The sequence below is a fragment of the Arachis duranensis genome, chromosome 6 (genome assembly GCF_000817695.3).
Source record: "Arachis duranensis cultivar V14167 chromosome 6, aradu.V14167.gnm2.J7QH, whole genome shotgun sequence".
Taxonomy (NCBI): Eukaryota; Viridiplantae; Streptophyta; class Magnoliopsida; order Fabales; family Fabaceae; genus Arachis; species Arachis duranensis.
This window is the reverse complement of record NC_029777.3, coordinates 110,428,136-110,445,528: the sequence shown is the minus strand read 5'-3', so window position 1 is coordinate 110,445,528 and position 17,393 is coordinate 110,428,136. Positions and strand designations below refer to the sequence as shown.

Below are 17,393 nucleotides of genomic sequence, written 5' to 3'. Positions count from 1 at the left end.
ATGATGAAAATGTGAATTCTCAACCATTTATGCGTTGGAGAGACCGTTTCTTATTTTGTGCCGAAGCAATTTTTAAATCTCAGGCCAAAATTGGTGAAATCAAAGGCATTACTTGAACGCTACTGCAGGTACATGCAAAAAAATGATAAAAAGAGCTGTATTTGCTAGAGAATTTGGCGCTCTTATCGTAATGCACGATTTGTCAAGATATGGATCAAATAACAAATATTCCTTTTTGGGTGGTCTACGAGCAGCTGCTCAATCGATTAGTTATGAAATACCATTAACTCTATGTGTGTTATCAATATCTCTACGTGCGATTTGTTGATACAAAAACTTCTCGATGCTATTGCTATGGTCCTTTCCTTGTAGGACAACTTTATAGGAAAATAGGAAATGAGCAGAATATAAAAAATTCATTATTATTCTCACTTTAAGTCTGATTGAAGAACAAAATCTGATAGTTATATGAGTGAAATCAGACAGCTTCTATAGAAATAGAAATTCGAGATTCTATTTAGATAATTTACAAATACTATATTAGATTAGATAGTAGATTACCAACCTATTATATATATATATATAATATATAATATATATTATATTTATCTTATATATATTATATATGGGTATATGGTTATATATGTTATTTCTATGGTATGATGATTTGAAATTGCAGTCAAAATATTGAGTCTCATTTTCTATGTAAAAGAATTAAGTGAAAAAAAATTAGAAATAGACGAGTCTTATTACCCCAGAATTGGATAATTAGTAATCTTGTCTTGAAGCGGGCTTAAAAGACCAACCTTATTGAGATTGAGTTTTTGCTATTGTTTGGATGATTTATTATTCATGTATTAACAGAAACAGAAAATAAGGGCAGCTCAAAAAAAGAAGTGGATGATTAGAAGCACCAAAATACACAAGGGATTAGTAACACGGATTATGTAAATTGTCAAAAGGAACATTTCCACATAATCAAAATTTTTAGATTTATAAAAATAAATATATGATTACCCATCATCAATCTCTAATTCAATATCAGTATATTTGGTAGATTTGTCATCTTTTTTAAAAGTTCTTTCACTCCCAATACCATCAAGATATCCAACAACATTTAAAATGATTTAAAATAAAATAAAAAATGTTATCAATAAGTTTGTTAAAAACAAAACCTAGCTGAAATTATCAATAAAATAAATAAATTATATTTTTTCTAAAATAATAAACTTACCAACTAAGTAGGTATAATCGTACCTAAGAGTATTGAGAGCGTAAAAATTCACAAAAAATTAAATTCGTATCGTGAGACACTTAATGATCTGGAAGTCTGTGCACATCAGTACGTTGGTTTAAATTAACCACATACTCATGATATATAGTTTTGAAGTTATCCTCGTTGAGTCAAATACCAAAATATCTTATTTGGTAAGATATTCATTCCTTTAGCAAATTTACGAATAGAGACACAAGAGCCCTCTTAAACGGAGGCGTATATTTTTCCTCTTTAGAATTGATAAACAAAAATCAAAGAATGATTAGACGGGGATAAACAAACAAATTTAAAATATAAATAATATAAATTTAAAATAAAATAAAAAGATATTAGTAGAAAACTCACGTCTTCATCGAGCCAAACGTATGGCAATGAAGAATTTTCGTAACTTGGTAGCATCCATAACCGTATCACTCGTATACATATACACAAATTATCGATTGTAGGTTTGATTTATGCGATTTTGTGAATAACCGCCATTGAAATAAGTAGAGAAATTTTAGATTTTGAATGTATATAAAGAAAGGGTTTAATATACTTTAAATTATAGTGCTACACATATCTCATGATTTATACTTTTATAGTTGACTCAGAGCTAAAATTTTTTAAATTTGATTGACTTTAATTTAAATTTAAATTAAATTTGCAGATAAAGTAAATAAATATATTAATAATTTTTAAAATCATAAATTAACGTAAATATATTTATATTTAGCTGCAATTTTTGAAAAAAGTCTATTATAATTTAAAAAATAGTGCTAAAAAGAATTAACAAATTAAAAAAATAGTGTTAAAATTTAAAATATAACAACTTATGTAAAACAATTTAAAATTTAAAAAGTAACAACTTAAGTAAAACAATTTAAAATTGAGCTCTCTATTTATATTTGTATTTGTATTTGTATTTATATTTGTATTTGTATTTGTATTACTATAAAGATAAAGATATAAAAAAAATTCCGTTAAATTTAAAAGTAACAAGTATTAATATTAATAGATATGCACCAACAAATTTTTACAATATCCGGCCGGCGCATAGGGCAGGTTTTACACTTCTTTTAGTGCTTGTTTGGGCGCAATTAAATCAATAAAATAAGATTTTTTTAAATGAAAAAGATATTTTTTTTCATTGTTTAGTGTGTTTAACAAATTTTTAATAGTAAAAACAAAAGTATTAAAAAAATAAAAAATATTTTTTGTGAGAAGCTACAATTTATATCTTTTTTTAAAATATCTTTTTTCTATAAAAAAAGATATTTTTTACGTTATAAATGAATAAAAAAATACTTTTATTTTATTCTACCTATACATAATTGATAAATAAAAAAATCTTTTTAGATAAAATATTTAAACATAAAATCACTTTTATTTTTGTAAAAAATCTTAAAAAAAATCATTAAAAAAAGATTTTTTTTAAAAAATAGCGTACAAGTTCTTATTTTAAGAAGAGTTAGTCCATATTTTATGAAGTTTTTTTATCAAGGCTGCTCAGTCTGTTTTTTGTTCTCTCTCACTCTTCCACTCTCAGTCCACTTTCTCTATTCTCTCTACGCAACCATGGCTGAACCCGCCGTCACCGACGCCGATAAAACAATCACCACCACCACATTGCCGTCGCTCAACATCGACGAATTATCGATCGACGAAAACAAGAAACCTCCGAAGCTATTAGACGATCCGGAAGACTCCAATATCCAAGCGGTTCGATCTCTTTTCTCCAATCACGACTTCTCCATCTCGCGATTTCTCAACTCCTCAATTTCTCATCAGCTAGGGTTTACACTTTTTAAACTTTTGTTGATTCGGTGCAGGTTAGTTCTGACGACACGCCGTACACCTCGGCGGCGACGTTCGAGGAATTGAACTTGTCGGCGGAGCTTTTGAAAGGACTCTACGTTGAGATGAAGTTCCAGAAACCGAGCAAGATCCAAGCTATAAGCTTGCCGATGATCTTGAATCCGCCGCACCGTGATTTGATCGCTCAGGCTCACAACGGTTCCGGCAAGACCACGTGCTTTGTTTTAGGGATGCTTAGTCGTGTGGATCCTTCGACGCAAGCTACTCAAGCTCTCTGCATTTGTCCAACGAGGGAGCTTGCTATTCAGGTATACTTTTTGATAGAGATAAGAAAAATATCGCTTTCTTAAAATGGGTAGAAAATTAATTCGTCTCAACCCTGAGGATGTATTTTTTCAGAGAAGTTTATCCAGACATGTTACTAATAGACTTAACAAAAAAGTGTATCTGCTTGAAATGTGAAGTGATTGGTTTTTTCTGTGTGTCTTAGAACACTGAAGTTCTCCGGAAGATGGGGAAGCACACAGGGATTAGCTCGCACTGTGCCGTTCCGACGGATAGCAGGGATTCAATTCCAATTCAAAAAGGGGAGAAAATTAAGGCTCAGGTGGTTATTGGGACTCCTGGCACTATCAAGAAGTGGATTTCATTCAAGAAATTGGAGGTGACCAAATTGACGATTCTTGTCTTTGATGAGGCTGATCAAATGCTTGCTGAGGTAAGTTTTGCATTCTGATGAAATGTAATGCGATTGCTTTTAGTTAGGATTTAAAGTTTCATTGTAGTTTAGAATTGTAACTTGAAGTTGTGATGCTTCTCCGCTTATGTGGAGGATATAGAGGGTGAGAGCACTAGTAAATCACTTGACTCTATGAACTGTGAATTTCCTAAACAACTATGAACTGTGTTGTTGCAGGATGGTTTTAAGGATGATTCCTTGAGGATAATGAAAGAAATAGAAAAATCCAATTCTAGCTGCCAGGTTTGTTGAACTGCCTCTCTTATAGTCTGCATGCATGTATGCAAAGTTCAATCCATTCGAGAATTCTTCTCTAGATATAAAGATGAAACGTATATCCTAATTGATTGCTTTAATTAGGTTGCAAGTTGTGTTGAAGGAAAATATAATTGTTCCTTGATATTTTAGAAACTTCTTATTTGTGCAGCTGAACAATTGCATCTACTTAAATGTACTGTGCCATTGCATCTTCACGTTAATGATCTGAATCATTGCATCATTACTTGAATTGATTTATTGGCCTAGATGTAATTTCTATGCATTTAGTTCAAATATTTGGGTATACTTGTGTGAGGTGTTGATATGTATATTTTTGTTTCTTTTAATCTCCAGGTTCTTCTATTTTCTGCCACATTCAATGACATTGTCAAGAACTTTGTTGAGAGGACAGTTAAAAAGGACCATAATAAACTTTTTGTTAAGAAAGAAGAGCTTTCTTTAGACGCTGTCAAGCAATATAAAGTGCAGTGCACTGATGAGTTGTCGAAGATTGAGGTGATAAAAGATTACATATTCGAGTTAGGAGAAAATGTGGGCCAAACCATCATATTCGTGCGCACGAGACAGAGTGCAAAAATGCTGCACAAGTCACTTGTCAATATGGGTTACGAGGTGACTTCGATACAAGGTGCTCCTGACCATGAAGAGAGAGACAAAATTGTCAAAGAGTTCAGAGATGGTTTGACTCAAGTTCTTATATCGACGGATGTTCTTGCTCGAGGCTTTGATCAGCAACAGGTGCTGAATTTGTTCAATTTTCTCTCCTCCTTTTCCTTTCTTTTGTGTGTAGTTTCTTTTCAAAGTAATGACATCCTACAATTTTGTTTAGGTCAATTTGGTTATCAACTATGATCTCCCAATAAAACATACTGCGGAGTATACACGGGAATTTGAGCCTGATTATGAGGTGTACTTGCACAGAGTTGGTAGGGCTGGTCGATTTGGCCGCAAGGGTAAGTTCTTGTTCAGTGTAATGTACTAATACATCTTTACTTTCCACTCCTAAACATATAGACTCTTAGTTGGACTTGTAACTTATTATGAACTTTGTTAGGCCACAGAATTTCTTAACATACAACTTTTAGTTTTTATGCTTTCATTCCAAAGGAAACTAATTCCAGATTTTGTTGTTCATATTTTGTATGATATTTTCAGTGATAATGCAAAATAGTAATTTGTTTCATTTGATCGTACAGGGGCTGTGTTTAACCTAATACATGATGAAAAAGATGAAAGGCTGATGTCAAAGATCGAGAACCATTTTGGCACCCGTGTATCAGAGGTATGTTATATCATGATGGTTTTTGGGCTATGATGCTCGATAGAGTATGATGGAACATATTTGAATCCGCAGAATTTGATTATGGCTTAGTATGCTTGTGGAAAGAGTCATTGAACATACCCATCTTCAATAACTCGTGTTTCATGTCAATGAAATGCAGGTACGAGAAAAAAGTGTCGAAGACTATAAAGCTGCACTTAAGGAAGCCGGTCTACTACAAGCATACTCAGAACTGAATCGGTGATCGAACCGGTTAGGTCATTGAGTCATTGGGTCATTGGATCCACCGGTTGAACTGATTGACCCGGTCCTTTGTAAATAAAAAACAAAATATAGTCAAAAATTTAAAATTAAAATTTAAAATACATATTTTTACTAACATTTTAAAAATATCTAGTTATTTTAAAATAATATGAAACAGAAAATAAGTATTTATTTAATTTTACTCTATCATAAATATTTTTATTTTGTTTTTATATTAAAATAACTATTACTTTCGAATTTCAATAATTATTAATTAGTTTATATCTATTATACTATTATATATTACATATTACAAGTATTTATTGAAAAATAATATTAATAGATATTATATAATTATAAAAAAAATAAGTGAGTTTATAATTATTGTTAAGTAAAAATATAATTAATTTAAGAATGAATGATTTACAATAGACGACTTAAGAAAAAAAAATCCAATTTGCAAGAAATAAAAAAAAAATAAAAAAATGAGAAAAACACCATCCATGATACATCTTTTTTGCCTGAAACTCTTTCCTTTTTTTAATGGTTTTTTAGTGGATTTTTTTTTTGACAAAATTCTAATATTTCTATTAGTATTTATGAACACTAACATATCTTATAAACACTATAAGAAAAACACTAATTTAGGTATACTTAAAAGTGTAGTCAAAAGTAAAAAAAAAAAAATGATGTCTTAGGCAAAGGCTATGCTTTTCGGGCTATAAAGACGCTTTATTGAAAGATGCCTATTATGCCGTTTCCTATTCTCAAAGGCTACGTTTTTTTGTACCAAAAGCTATACTTTTGGTGTTTGGAAATAGGGTGTGCTTTTTAAGTGATGCTGTTTAGAATCAAAGGCTACGCTTTTTAGCTTTCATGCTTACCAGAATAGGCTACACTTATCTTTGCTACTACACTTATCCCTTTGAGCTTTCATGCTTACTAGAATAGGCTACACTTATCCTTGCTACTTCATCACTTTTAAAGTGTAGCCACATTGTATACCATAGCTACTCTATACAAGTGTAATCTTATATCCCTCATTTTTTTTATTTTAATTTTGTGTATATATATAATATTTTAATAATTTTTTGTACAATTTAATATTTAGTAATATAATTACATATATAATTTTGTATTTTCAATTAAATTAGTTAAATATTATAAAATAAAAATAAATATATTATAGTACTAAATAATTTTTTTTAATAATAAAAATGATCTTTTAACAAAATATATTTATAATGAACCAAAAGTATTGGAATGAACATAATTTTAAATATTCATACATCTCACACTAAATTAAGCATACCCATATTAAAATATACATGAGACTATTTAGAGTTTATTATTAATAAACTATAAAAAAAACTAAAATATTATAACCTACATAAGTATCTTTTAATAAACAACTTAATCTTCATCAGCATTTTCAAAATTATCGTACATAATTATATAGAAAAATAATTAAATAAATATTTATAATGATATAGTGCCAAAATTAAACAAAGGATATGAAAATAACTACATTGATTCGCAATTATAAAATAAAAAATCAGAATAATTAATTAACGAGGAAAAACTTCAGATATTAAACGATTACGGATAAGCTCCTCAAACTCAAAAGATAAGAAATAATAATGGTTGAATCAAAGTAACTGTAGATAAAAGTTGCAACTAAACAAAAGAGAGATTCCATGGCCCTTTATTTAGGCTAAACAATAAGAAAAACATTATCAAGGAAGATAAATATTATGAAAAAAAGGTTATAATTTAGAACTAGATTCCAGCACATTAAATATTAGAGTAAAGCTAGGAACCAAAAACATATTAGCCAAAATTCAGCCAAATATCTTTGGATGAATTCAAAATTTTTACGAGTTAATATATATAGATGTTTCTTCTACTAAGTATTAGAATGTTTTTTTTTCATATTAAATGGATGTTCTTTTATATATTTTTCGAATTTGTGATTGTTAAAAGTGGATAGATTAATGTGAGAAAAAAAGAAGAAGGTTTTTATAGGTTTTAATTAGGTTTACTTAATCAATTTAAAATTTTTTAAATTTTGAATTTAAAAAATTTAAAATTAATTAATTATTGATATAAATTAATATAGTTTTGTTTAGTTTTTGGCTGATAAACTTTTGGTTCCTTATACTTCTCCTAAATATTATGGATATGAGAATTATCGAAGGAAGATAAGTAATAAAGGCAAGAAAAGACCAGATTAATAGAAGAATCTCATACCCAATAGACCTACCAAAAGTGGTATATCATCATCATTGATACAAAATACATGTATAAATCAAGCACTAAATATAGAAAGCATCTGTCTTGCACAAGATGCCAAAGAATGTTTCTGGTAGCAGCTTTCTTAGAATATGCAGGTTGCACACCAAACTCTAATTCAGAATCACATACTGCATGGCAATTTGACTCTCTCTTTTTAAGAATAAATACAGCTTTGTTCTGATTCACAAGAACCTAGACAATATTTAGGAACATTTACAAAGAAATTCAGTTAAACAAAATATAGAAATATAACCACCGAAAGCTCACAGGTCACCAGTTGTATGCAAGAGAGGTGTGCTTGTAATGCCATGAAAACGTTTTCATGCATAGAGGGCTGCTTTTTAAGAAAAGAAACAAGAACATCAGAGAGACTTGCAAAATTTTGGTGAGTATCATTTGCATGAGGACAAAAACTAGGTAGCAATCCCCATAGTTCATGGGCTCGAGTCAACAGATCTTCACTAATTTGTGTCTTCTTCACTGGAAAAAATGTTGAAAAGCTTGCTCAAGAACTTGATATTAGTGGTTATGTCATAGAATAGGAATTGCATACATACCAGCAAAGGGTAAGATATATGAAGTGAGACAAATTAGTACTTTCAACTATGCTTGCCCCTCCCTCCCCTTCTTCCATTTTTTTTTTTTAAGAAAATGGGAAAAAAATGTTAGTCACTTTTTACAAACTCAAATTAGATTATCTCAAGAAACTTCTCTGATGTGTGATGTGAAAGCTGATGTCAATTTTTTCAATGAAGCACTTTGTCTAAAGTGAACTAACATTGTACTCTTACCATTAATTTATGCCAACACTACTACTTCGTTATTTCAAAACTTTAATATCTTCTATGTAACTTTCAATATGATAAAATGTCCATAAAAATTCAAGTATTTACATTAACTATGCATTAATTATTTCAGTTCTTTAACATCTCCTACATAGCTTTCACAATGACAAAATGTCCATAAAAGTCTAAGTAATTGCATCAACTAGGAATTAGAGAACCAAATATATGCCACACTTGAACACGTTTGGCTCAATTACTATGGAAAGCAATTCATACAAATAATCTAGTTCCAATTCACCACAGTTTGTGCCAACAAATTTTGTACTACAAGAAATTAGTAAGTATACAGTTACAGTTATTAACTAAATCAAACGTAAATTTTGGGTCAACTCATGGAATCCGGTAAAAAGGTCTTCTTTACACAAATATTCTGCACAGATCTCTCAAAACATATCGATCAAAAATTATACTAGACAGAACAACTACATCGAAGCACATCACGTCAGAACTTTATCTATTTGGCATACCATGCACATGTGCAAATTCTTTCGACATAAAATGCACAGGGACAGATGTAAGTAAAACACACATAATCAATAAAATCCGCTTATCCGGTCACAAGTTGTTCTGTTCTTCGCCAGTCAATGCTAGTTTGGCTTTGACATCTATCTTCTTCGACGAGTACCACGAGAAAAAGCTCTCCGGCATCTTCCTGCAATCTCAATGGCGGTTCCCCATCGGTTTCCCACTTTTCCTCTTCTCACGGCGGATCGGAGACAACACGATGTGAATGCCGATACTTGCTATAATGATCGGTGTTCTCCCAAACCCAGATAATTCTAACTCATGTAATACCTCAGCATCCATGAATGATGTGGTAACATCTATTTTTTTTTCTTATTTTTCTAACATAAAAAAGTTATTTCCCCCAAATTCCAGTTTAAAATGTTTACGGTAATTATTAGTCTTTTTACCATGTTTAACACACAGTAATTCAAAGTCAAAGCATCTTTATAAAAGCCAAGTGTTCACATTTAATTGGAAACTTCTTTGTAGTGATCATAGCCATGATAAAGTTATGAAAAAGTACTAGGAACCAAAAGTTTATCAGTAAAAAACTAAACAAAACTATATTAATTTATATCAATAATTAATTAATTTTAAATTTTTTAAATTTAAAATTTAAAAAATTTTAAATTGATTAAGTAAACCTAATTAAAACCTATAAAAACATTCTTCTTTTTTCTCACATTAATCTATCCACTTCTATCACAAATTCGAAAAATATATAAAAGAACATCCATTTAATATGAAAAAGAAATATTCTAATACTTAGTAGAAGAAACATCCATATATATTAACTCGTAAAAATTTTGAATTCATCCAAAGATATTTGGCTGGATTTTGGCTGATATGCTTACTTGTTATGAAAAAGGTACCACAGAACCGGCAGAATGCACCTTATTACAATCAGGCAAACTGCATACAACTTGAAGTCATCTTCTAAATTTTTTATGTCTTTTCTTTGAAAAAAAAAATCATGATTAAGTCAAGTATTTGCATGATTTTGTGTCAAGTCTGTCAACCGTGTTTGGTTTCATAACTATAGAATGTGTGTGGTCTACTATAACGCAGTAGAGATAGATGGTGTAGGTTCTGAAATAGTTATATAGGTGTTATATTTTTAATTATACATGAAAATTAAGTATGAGGTTGTATTTAATTTTGGTGACAGGTTATTTGATGCCATTTTTGTACTAAAAGATACCAAGAGGAATTTGATTTAAAGGGAAACAATATGTCGCTATATTCATTAGTTCAATCCTGCCAGCAAATTGTTCAAGGGTTTACATTTATTTGAATGAAGCACGTATGTCTCTTTATCTGTTAGTCAATACTTTGTTAACCAAGCTTCTCAGTTAATAGTCCAACTGTCAAGTGAGTTAAAATTGGTTGGATGGTTTAAGTAGTTCTAAGTGTATATAAACTTGGTTGGTAATATAAGTTGAGGGTCCATATGTTTTCTGGTGAGATTTATATTTATAATAAGTATCAAAACAATGTTATGACATAATTGAGTGGTCTATGAAATTTAGTTATAACTTAAAAGTAATATTCTCTAGGTAATAGCACATATATACAACGTGCAAATATTGTAGTAGTATTAGTTAAGGTAAATACAATTGACAAAATACAACTTCATCTTCTGTCTTCATGTATTATATTAGTAGCTAATTATTTAAGTCCTAGCATTCTAGTGAGTAACATTATTTATCATAGACCATAGTGTATCTTGAAAGTAATATTAAGGTAGCGATATCCTATTTAAATTTTAAAGAGCTAAAGTAGTAAATAAGATTTCTCTCTTTCTCCCTCTAAATGAGCATTTTTAAGAATCAGGATTCCATACCTTGGAAATAAAAATTACTTTCGATTTAATTTATATTTATTGGACTAATTAAGTAAGACATGGTGTTCTATAATTTTTACCTTCTATTACTTGTCTTTGCTTATATTTAAATTGTACAATTTTTTTATGATTAAATAAAATTTGAATCACTAGGTTAAATATAAACATTATAATTTGATAATATTATATAAATTTTATAAATGGATGTTATTCTATTTAGTTGAATATTGCACTAGTTTTTTACACTATCATAAATGGTTTGTTTATTTATTTCTCAATTCTCATAGTCCCTTGAAATTTGAACAGCTATATTAAGTACTCCAAATAATTGGAATAGATGATTTTTGTCACGCAGATGAGTATATCGACCCTATCTAGCCCTTATCTATTTTTTAAAAGACAACATATATCCCTTATGAATTACCAAAAAAAAAAAATTATATCCCTTATGAAAAAAGGAATGCTCTGGTCTCCCAATATTATTATTATTTTGAAATAATACAACTGTTTTGTTAAATTCATCAAATAATATCAAAAATTAATTTTGTAAAAGTTTTATTTATAATTTGTAAAATTTTTAATCTTTTATTAAAATTATATCCAAATATCTATAAAATTATATGAAAATACTTTATTTTCCATAAAAGAACCAATCCAATCCAAATACTTTAGTTTCCGTCTAAAGAACAAAAAGAAAAACATTATTTCTTTCACTTTATGTTATATAGGTGGTAAGGTTTGAGATTACACTGAAGCATACTTAGCTCCATTCTGGTCGATCTCCAAGCCTTATTCTTCGCATATCTGTATATAAAATGCTAGGCTAGTATCTCTTTTTTTTTCCTGTCTAGATTATTTTCATTCTCGTTGTACTTTCAGTAGGTTTGTAATCCTTGAGATTATTGACCCTTGAGGCCTTAGCTGGGTTCCTCGTTAATCTTTAGGGGTAAGATTAACGATAAGGCAATCTAGCATTAAAAGTGCAAATTCTACCTTGGTTACAATGAAACCTTTAACATATGCTTTCTTTCGCCGCGCGGTCGGGTCGTCGGGTGTACTATCGGCCTTGTTGGTTACAAATTTTAATTTTATTATTTTTGGACAGAAGGGGAAAACATTATAACTGGTCCAAACTCCAAAGGACCAAAACTAAGCCGAACCACTTTATTTATAGCTCACACCAATTCACTCATTGTCCTCATTGATTTCACATTTTGCAATCTAGCATTTAAAGTGCAACTTGGAAGATGGAGAACAACAATTTTAAATCCTTTGCTCGTTTCCTAATAAAGATATTTCTTAGCTGAAATTAACGCTGCACAACGAATAACACTATTTTATTATTCAATCTACTTTTTATAGATATTATTTATGAAAATTGATCCTCTCCATTTTTTTTTCCAATGGAGAGAATAAAATGTAATTTCTCACTTTTAATTCTATAAGTGGGACTAGAAATAAATAAGAGAGAGAGCAATGAAGGGTGAGATTAAACCCTGGATACCATCCAAATTTTTTTTCCACCGGAGAAAATCCACCCCTATTATTTACTTAAACGTAGACTAGTCGTAAGCTAAAAATCTTCTGAAATTTAAAGGATTGGACGATAAGGCAGAAACAACAGAGAGAAAACAAATAAAACCTATTGACAGCAATAATCCGATACAAAAATACTAGCCTGACATTCCTACCTATGCGAATAATCTTAAAACTAACAGTAAAATGCAATGCTAAAGATCTAAGAGGAACACTTTTGGACCCCCACTGAACCACTTAAACAATAAGGAGGTTCTGTTCTTCGAAACTTTCATTCTTCATTTAATCATTTTGATTCATTGGCTGCACCAAAAGGTAAAGGTGAACAAACTAGTGCATTATTTACACTTTGAATTACGCCCAGGTGTATTTGTCAGAGTAAAGGAATGGTAGGATTTCAAGAGCAATTATGAGTTAATTTTACATCCTTAAAAGTATCTTACACCCGGAACCACAACTCAAACACACCTTAAGGTGCTTGTGCTTGGAGAGGAATGTTCAAGACTAAAACCCAAGTAATCGAGTTGATGCTTCCTAAGCTGAAGCTCACTGAGCCCTTAGCTCTAAACAATAAGGTCAATCAATGACTCATAGCTTAGTAAACTGAAAAATAGCTCCTATCGAGCCACTCACCTCCGGGAATGTTTCAAGAAATGCTTTTACAACCACCTACTACTCATATCTAATTAAGCATACAGATATCTGTTTCATCCATAACAACCAGCCCAAGATTATTAAGCAAATCAAATTTCAATACTTGAGAAAGAAGTAGATGTACCTTTTCATCTTTATTGTTTACCAATTCCGAACAATACAGAACCACTTCTTGATATCCATTATAGATCTTTGATGCTGTCACAACTCTTAATTTATCTTGAGGATCTTCACCCTCTGGTCGTTACAGTGAACAGACATTCAACAACTTCTGCATATGATACTTACCAAAAGGATTCATCAGCAGTTCCATAAAATGAGCAGTGATCACATCAAATATGACTAGAAATTTTCTGGTATAGCCTCATCAAACATCTTTACGCAAACTACAGCCATGCTGAGATTTAGCTACTAAATTTACATGCCTTTGATATTTGTGTAGGAATCATACTGGGGTAGCAAATGGGGGAACTTTTGAGGCAGTCAAACAAAGAAGCAAATGACCACTTTTCCCATTCAACCATGAAAGTACCAAAAATAATATAAATCATTACTGAAACTCTCCATGAGACAGAGAATTCACAAATGCCCAAGGAAAAAACCATATTCCCTTATTAGAAGCATGAAAGTACCAAAAACCTCACATTTCTTTATGTAAAAACCCAACACCTGCAAAATTCATCATGTATTATACAGTCCACCAACCCAAAAACTAAATCTAAGAGTTTTACATAGCTTCAGCCATTGTTACTTATAACACCACTTAATATGTGTAATCACTGTTCATACCATGTAGGGGTCTCTTTGTTGTATTCAGTCAACAAGATAGAAAAACAAAATAGACAACTTTTCACTTTGAGCTGATGAGCTCACTGCAAATTTTCTTAGTAAAAATAAACAAATAGAATCACATGAATCATTGATACATAATTAAAAAAGAAGAATAATATAATTTAAAGGTATGACATCAACAAATAATCTGAATTTGAGTGACAATAACCTTGACAGAACCTGAAATTTTTAATCCAAACCATCAACTGCGTCTAAAACTAATGCCTGCAGAGGCGTTCTGAAAGATTGATGCCTTAATAACTAAATGGAGGAGGTGAAATCATAATATCTATGTTTTACCAAGGCATGGAAAGACATGAACCATGAACCCTTTTTTACTAAAAAGCATGCCCATAATATCCAATATAATTCAGTTTCCAATAAATAAGTTATGCTACTTGCACCAGCATAGCTGGATGAGGTAACTGTTACTTGATCATTAGCACTGAGTTGGATGAACAACCAATCACCAAAGGCAATCTTGTAGTCTCATTCTTACATAATCCATATGAGGTAACAACACACTAGCAGCTTAGCTCCGTGCTTTTCCGCTTCCAAGTGTAAGCTCCAAATCATCCAATCCTACCTCATGAATTTTTTCTCCGACCCAAGGCTTTACCTGTGGCTGTACCCCAAACTCTTCTGCGGAACTTATCCTCAGCCCTTGGATTGCTTTATCAGGCACATAGTGCTGAGCCGCTACAGGGTTAACAAGATTGAAGGTTGGAGATGTTGGCATCGCCGATGCAGAGGGTCCAAATGCTTGGAATTTCAGCCACTGGCCAGACTCAATGGTGGAGGAAGTATCCGACTCGTCACATTCCGGGATAGTTGCCGGGGTGTAAAATTGTCTGTGTGTGGGGCTAGCGGGGGCTGAAGCTGCAAAGAAAGGATAACTAAAAGACGACATGGATTCTTTTGCAATAGCTTCCCATGTGGGAATCGGTTTAGGATTTCTTGAAGTTGGCGATGAGAGTGGTGGTGTCACAGGGGCACTATTTGATATCCTTAGAGGAGGGAGGGATGCAGGAATAGCATTACGAAGGTATGGAATGAGGTTCGATGTGTTCTCTCCGTCCAAACGGAAAGGGCTCGGGAAAGAGGAGGAAGTAGGACTGACTTGGTAGGAAGGAATTGGACTTGGAAAAGATGAAGACAGAGGACTAGGATTCTGTGAAGAGAAAGGTGTGTTTCTGGAGGAAGTGCCTGCACCATTATTGGCCAGCGGTGGCTTGCAGCCCTATTCATTACAATCAAAACCAAACACATCAAATTAGTAACAATCAATGACATAGCTCACCATAAAATGATTAAGCAAATTCTATAATCATAGCACAGAAATTCTTGTACAATTTGGCCTCAAATTTGTTTCCTCATTGGGAAAACCAACAGAGAAGACTATTACTACTGCCGATCACATGCAACTTCTTCAAATTCAGTAACATCGAAAGAGAATCAGACAAATGTTAGCAAGTATAACAAATCACTTCTGTTTCTTTCCCGAAAAGCGTAATCGTAATTAGTAAGGCTTCTTTTTACTTTTATTATTTTCCTCTACAAATTCTTCAAAATAGAAAGCATCAAAATAAATAAATGTTTGAATCAACCAGTCGCTAAATCCTAATGCATCAATAAAAATCACAGAGAGATAACAGATCCAATATCCTAACGCTCCGAGAAACTCGCAGTCACAGTACAAACACTCGAATCGGAGCTAGAAACAAGCTCGATCGAACTTAAAATTAGTCTATCCTTTTTCTATTTTCCAATCGCAGATTCCGATCAAACAGTGAAGATCAAGATGCAAAATAAACAAAATCAAAGCGAGATCTGCGAAACAGTTTCAAATTCTCTTCGATTCAGTGATTTTACCTTGCGATACGTGGTTCCGTCTTCTTCAACGGCCCAACCAGCTTCAGCACAGAGAGCTTTAAGCACCTCGTTGTTATCACAGTGTTTCGGCAAGTTATAGTTCCCCTGAGCTCGCAAACCAGCGTAGATCTTGGCCGCTATAGCTCTCCTCCTCCTCTCTCTCCTCCGATTGTTCTCCCTCTCACGCCACGACGGCTTCCTCCGGCTAGTCGCCGCCGATGTAGCACCGTCGGAAGCCATATAATATAAATACCTCCGGCGGAGAAAGCGTGCAACTAACTAACTCTGAGGTTGCTGCGTTTGCGTGAGTATGAGTGAGTGTGTGTGTGTGGTGCGTCGTAGGGGATTTAAACCCCTCTAAGAAGGTGAAGAGTGTTGTTGTTATGTGTGTGAGTGTGACTGTGGTTTGTTACTTTTTTGTTTTTCAGTTATTCGGTTTTCACGAGTCACGAGGAATGTGCTTGTTTCTTCATCTTGCTATAGCTGGTTATGGTTGTGGTGATGGTGGTGGTTTTACTATGGGGTATGTGTGAATAAGAAGAAGTAGTAGTAGTAGTAGAAGAAGAAGAGAAGAAGCATGAAGAATCTCATAAAGCTGAAATTGAGAGAGAATGGGGGTGGGGGTGCGTGTTAGTGTGCGTGCTGTCACACTGAGAATCATGAGCTCGTTTCATCATCTTGCACGTACTCTCTCCCTGTCTCTCGTTTTTTTTTTAAAAAAAATAAATAAATATCAGTGAATTAATTGGCAAAGTTAAGAAAATGGAATTAAGATTTAATTTTTATGCAATGTGCTTGTTGTAAGTTTGATAGAAGGATTTAATCAGATGTTATTATTTTCTTAGGAAATAATTAATTTTTATCTACGATGAAAAATATGATAAAATACCTTTTTTTAATACAATAATACATAATTGAATATATTAAAAAAGTTATATTGAAAATATATACAAAATAGATTCTATTAATTTATTTATTTATTTATTTATTTATTAAACTCTAATGATAGTGAGTTACTTATATTAATACAATTAGGTATTGTTTAATTTATTTTATGTTGATAGTACATTATTTGAAAAAATAATTTATAGCTACACTCACCTAAATTGTATCAACCGAAAAAGATTTCTTCTTCTTATTTAATTGTGTAGCCTCACATTAATAAAATATTTCATTACTTAAATTATTTTTCAAAATACCGCATATAGATGTGATAAGGATATTGGTGTATTAATTTAAAATAAAATTTGTTACATTAATAATTATTAATTTAATATATACTATATTCCATTAAAATTAATTTCTCCACTTAAAATAATATACCGAAATAAACCGAATTTCTTCCTTTTCCATGAAATCGTTGAGGATTGGAATCCGATGACAAAACGAACGGC

At 31.6% G+C, this 17,393-nt stretch overlaps 2 protein-coding genes across 2 annotated transcripts; one reads left to right on the top strand and one right to left on the bottom strand.

Moving 5' to 3' along the window:
• The first annotated feature begins 2,747 nt into the window (after positions 1 to 2,747).
• LOC107495978 (DEAD-box ATP-dependent RNA helicase 38) lies at positions 2,748 to 5,754 on the top strand. Its single transcript, XM_016117180.3, has 8 exons — positions 2,748 to 2,977; positions 3,088 to 3,381; positions 3,564 to 3,791; positions 3,990 to 4,055; positions 4,425 to 4,829; positions 4,921 to 5,044; positions 5,288 to 5,373; positions 5,534 to 5,754. Exons 1-8 carry the CDS (start codon positions 2,834 to 2,836, stop codon positions 5,615 to 5,617), a joined length of 1,431 nt encoding a protein of 476 aa, XP_015972666.3. The 5' UTR covers positions 2,748 to 2,833; the 3' UTR covers positions 5,618 to 5,754.
• Positions 5,755 to 13,011: 7,257 nt separating this feature from the next.
• On the bottom strand, positions 13,012 to 16,667 carry LOC107495968 (protein BRASSINAZOLE-RESISTANT 1). Its single transcript, XM_016117165.3, has 2 exons — positions 16,000 to 16,667; positions 13,012 to 15,367 (listed from the first exon to the last, which is right to left on the bottom strand). Exons 1-2 carry the CDS (start codon positions 16,237 to 16,239, stop codon positions 14,660 to 14,662), a joined length of 948 nt encoding a protein of 315 aa, XP_015972651.1. The 5' UTR covers positions 16,240 to 16,667; the 3' UTR covers positions 13,012 to 14,659.
• Between the last annotated feature and the right edge of the window lie 726 nt (positions 16,668 to 17,393).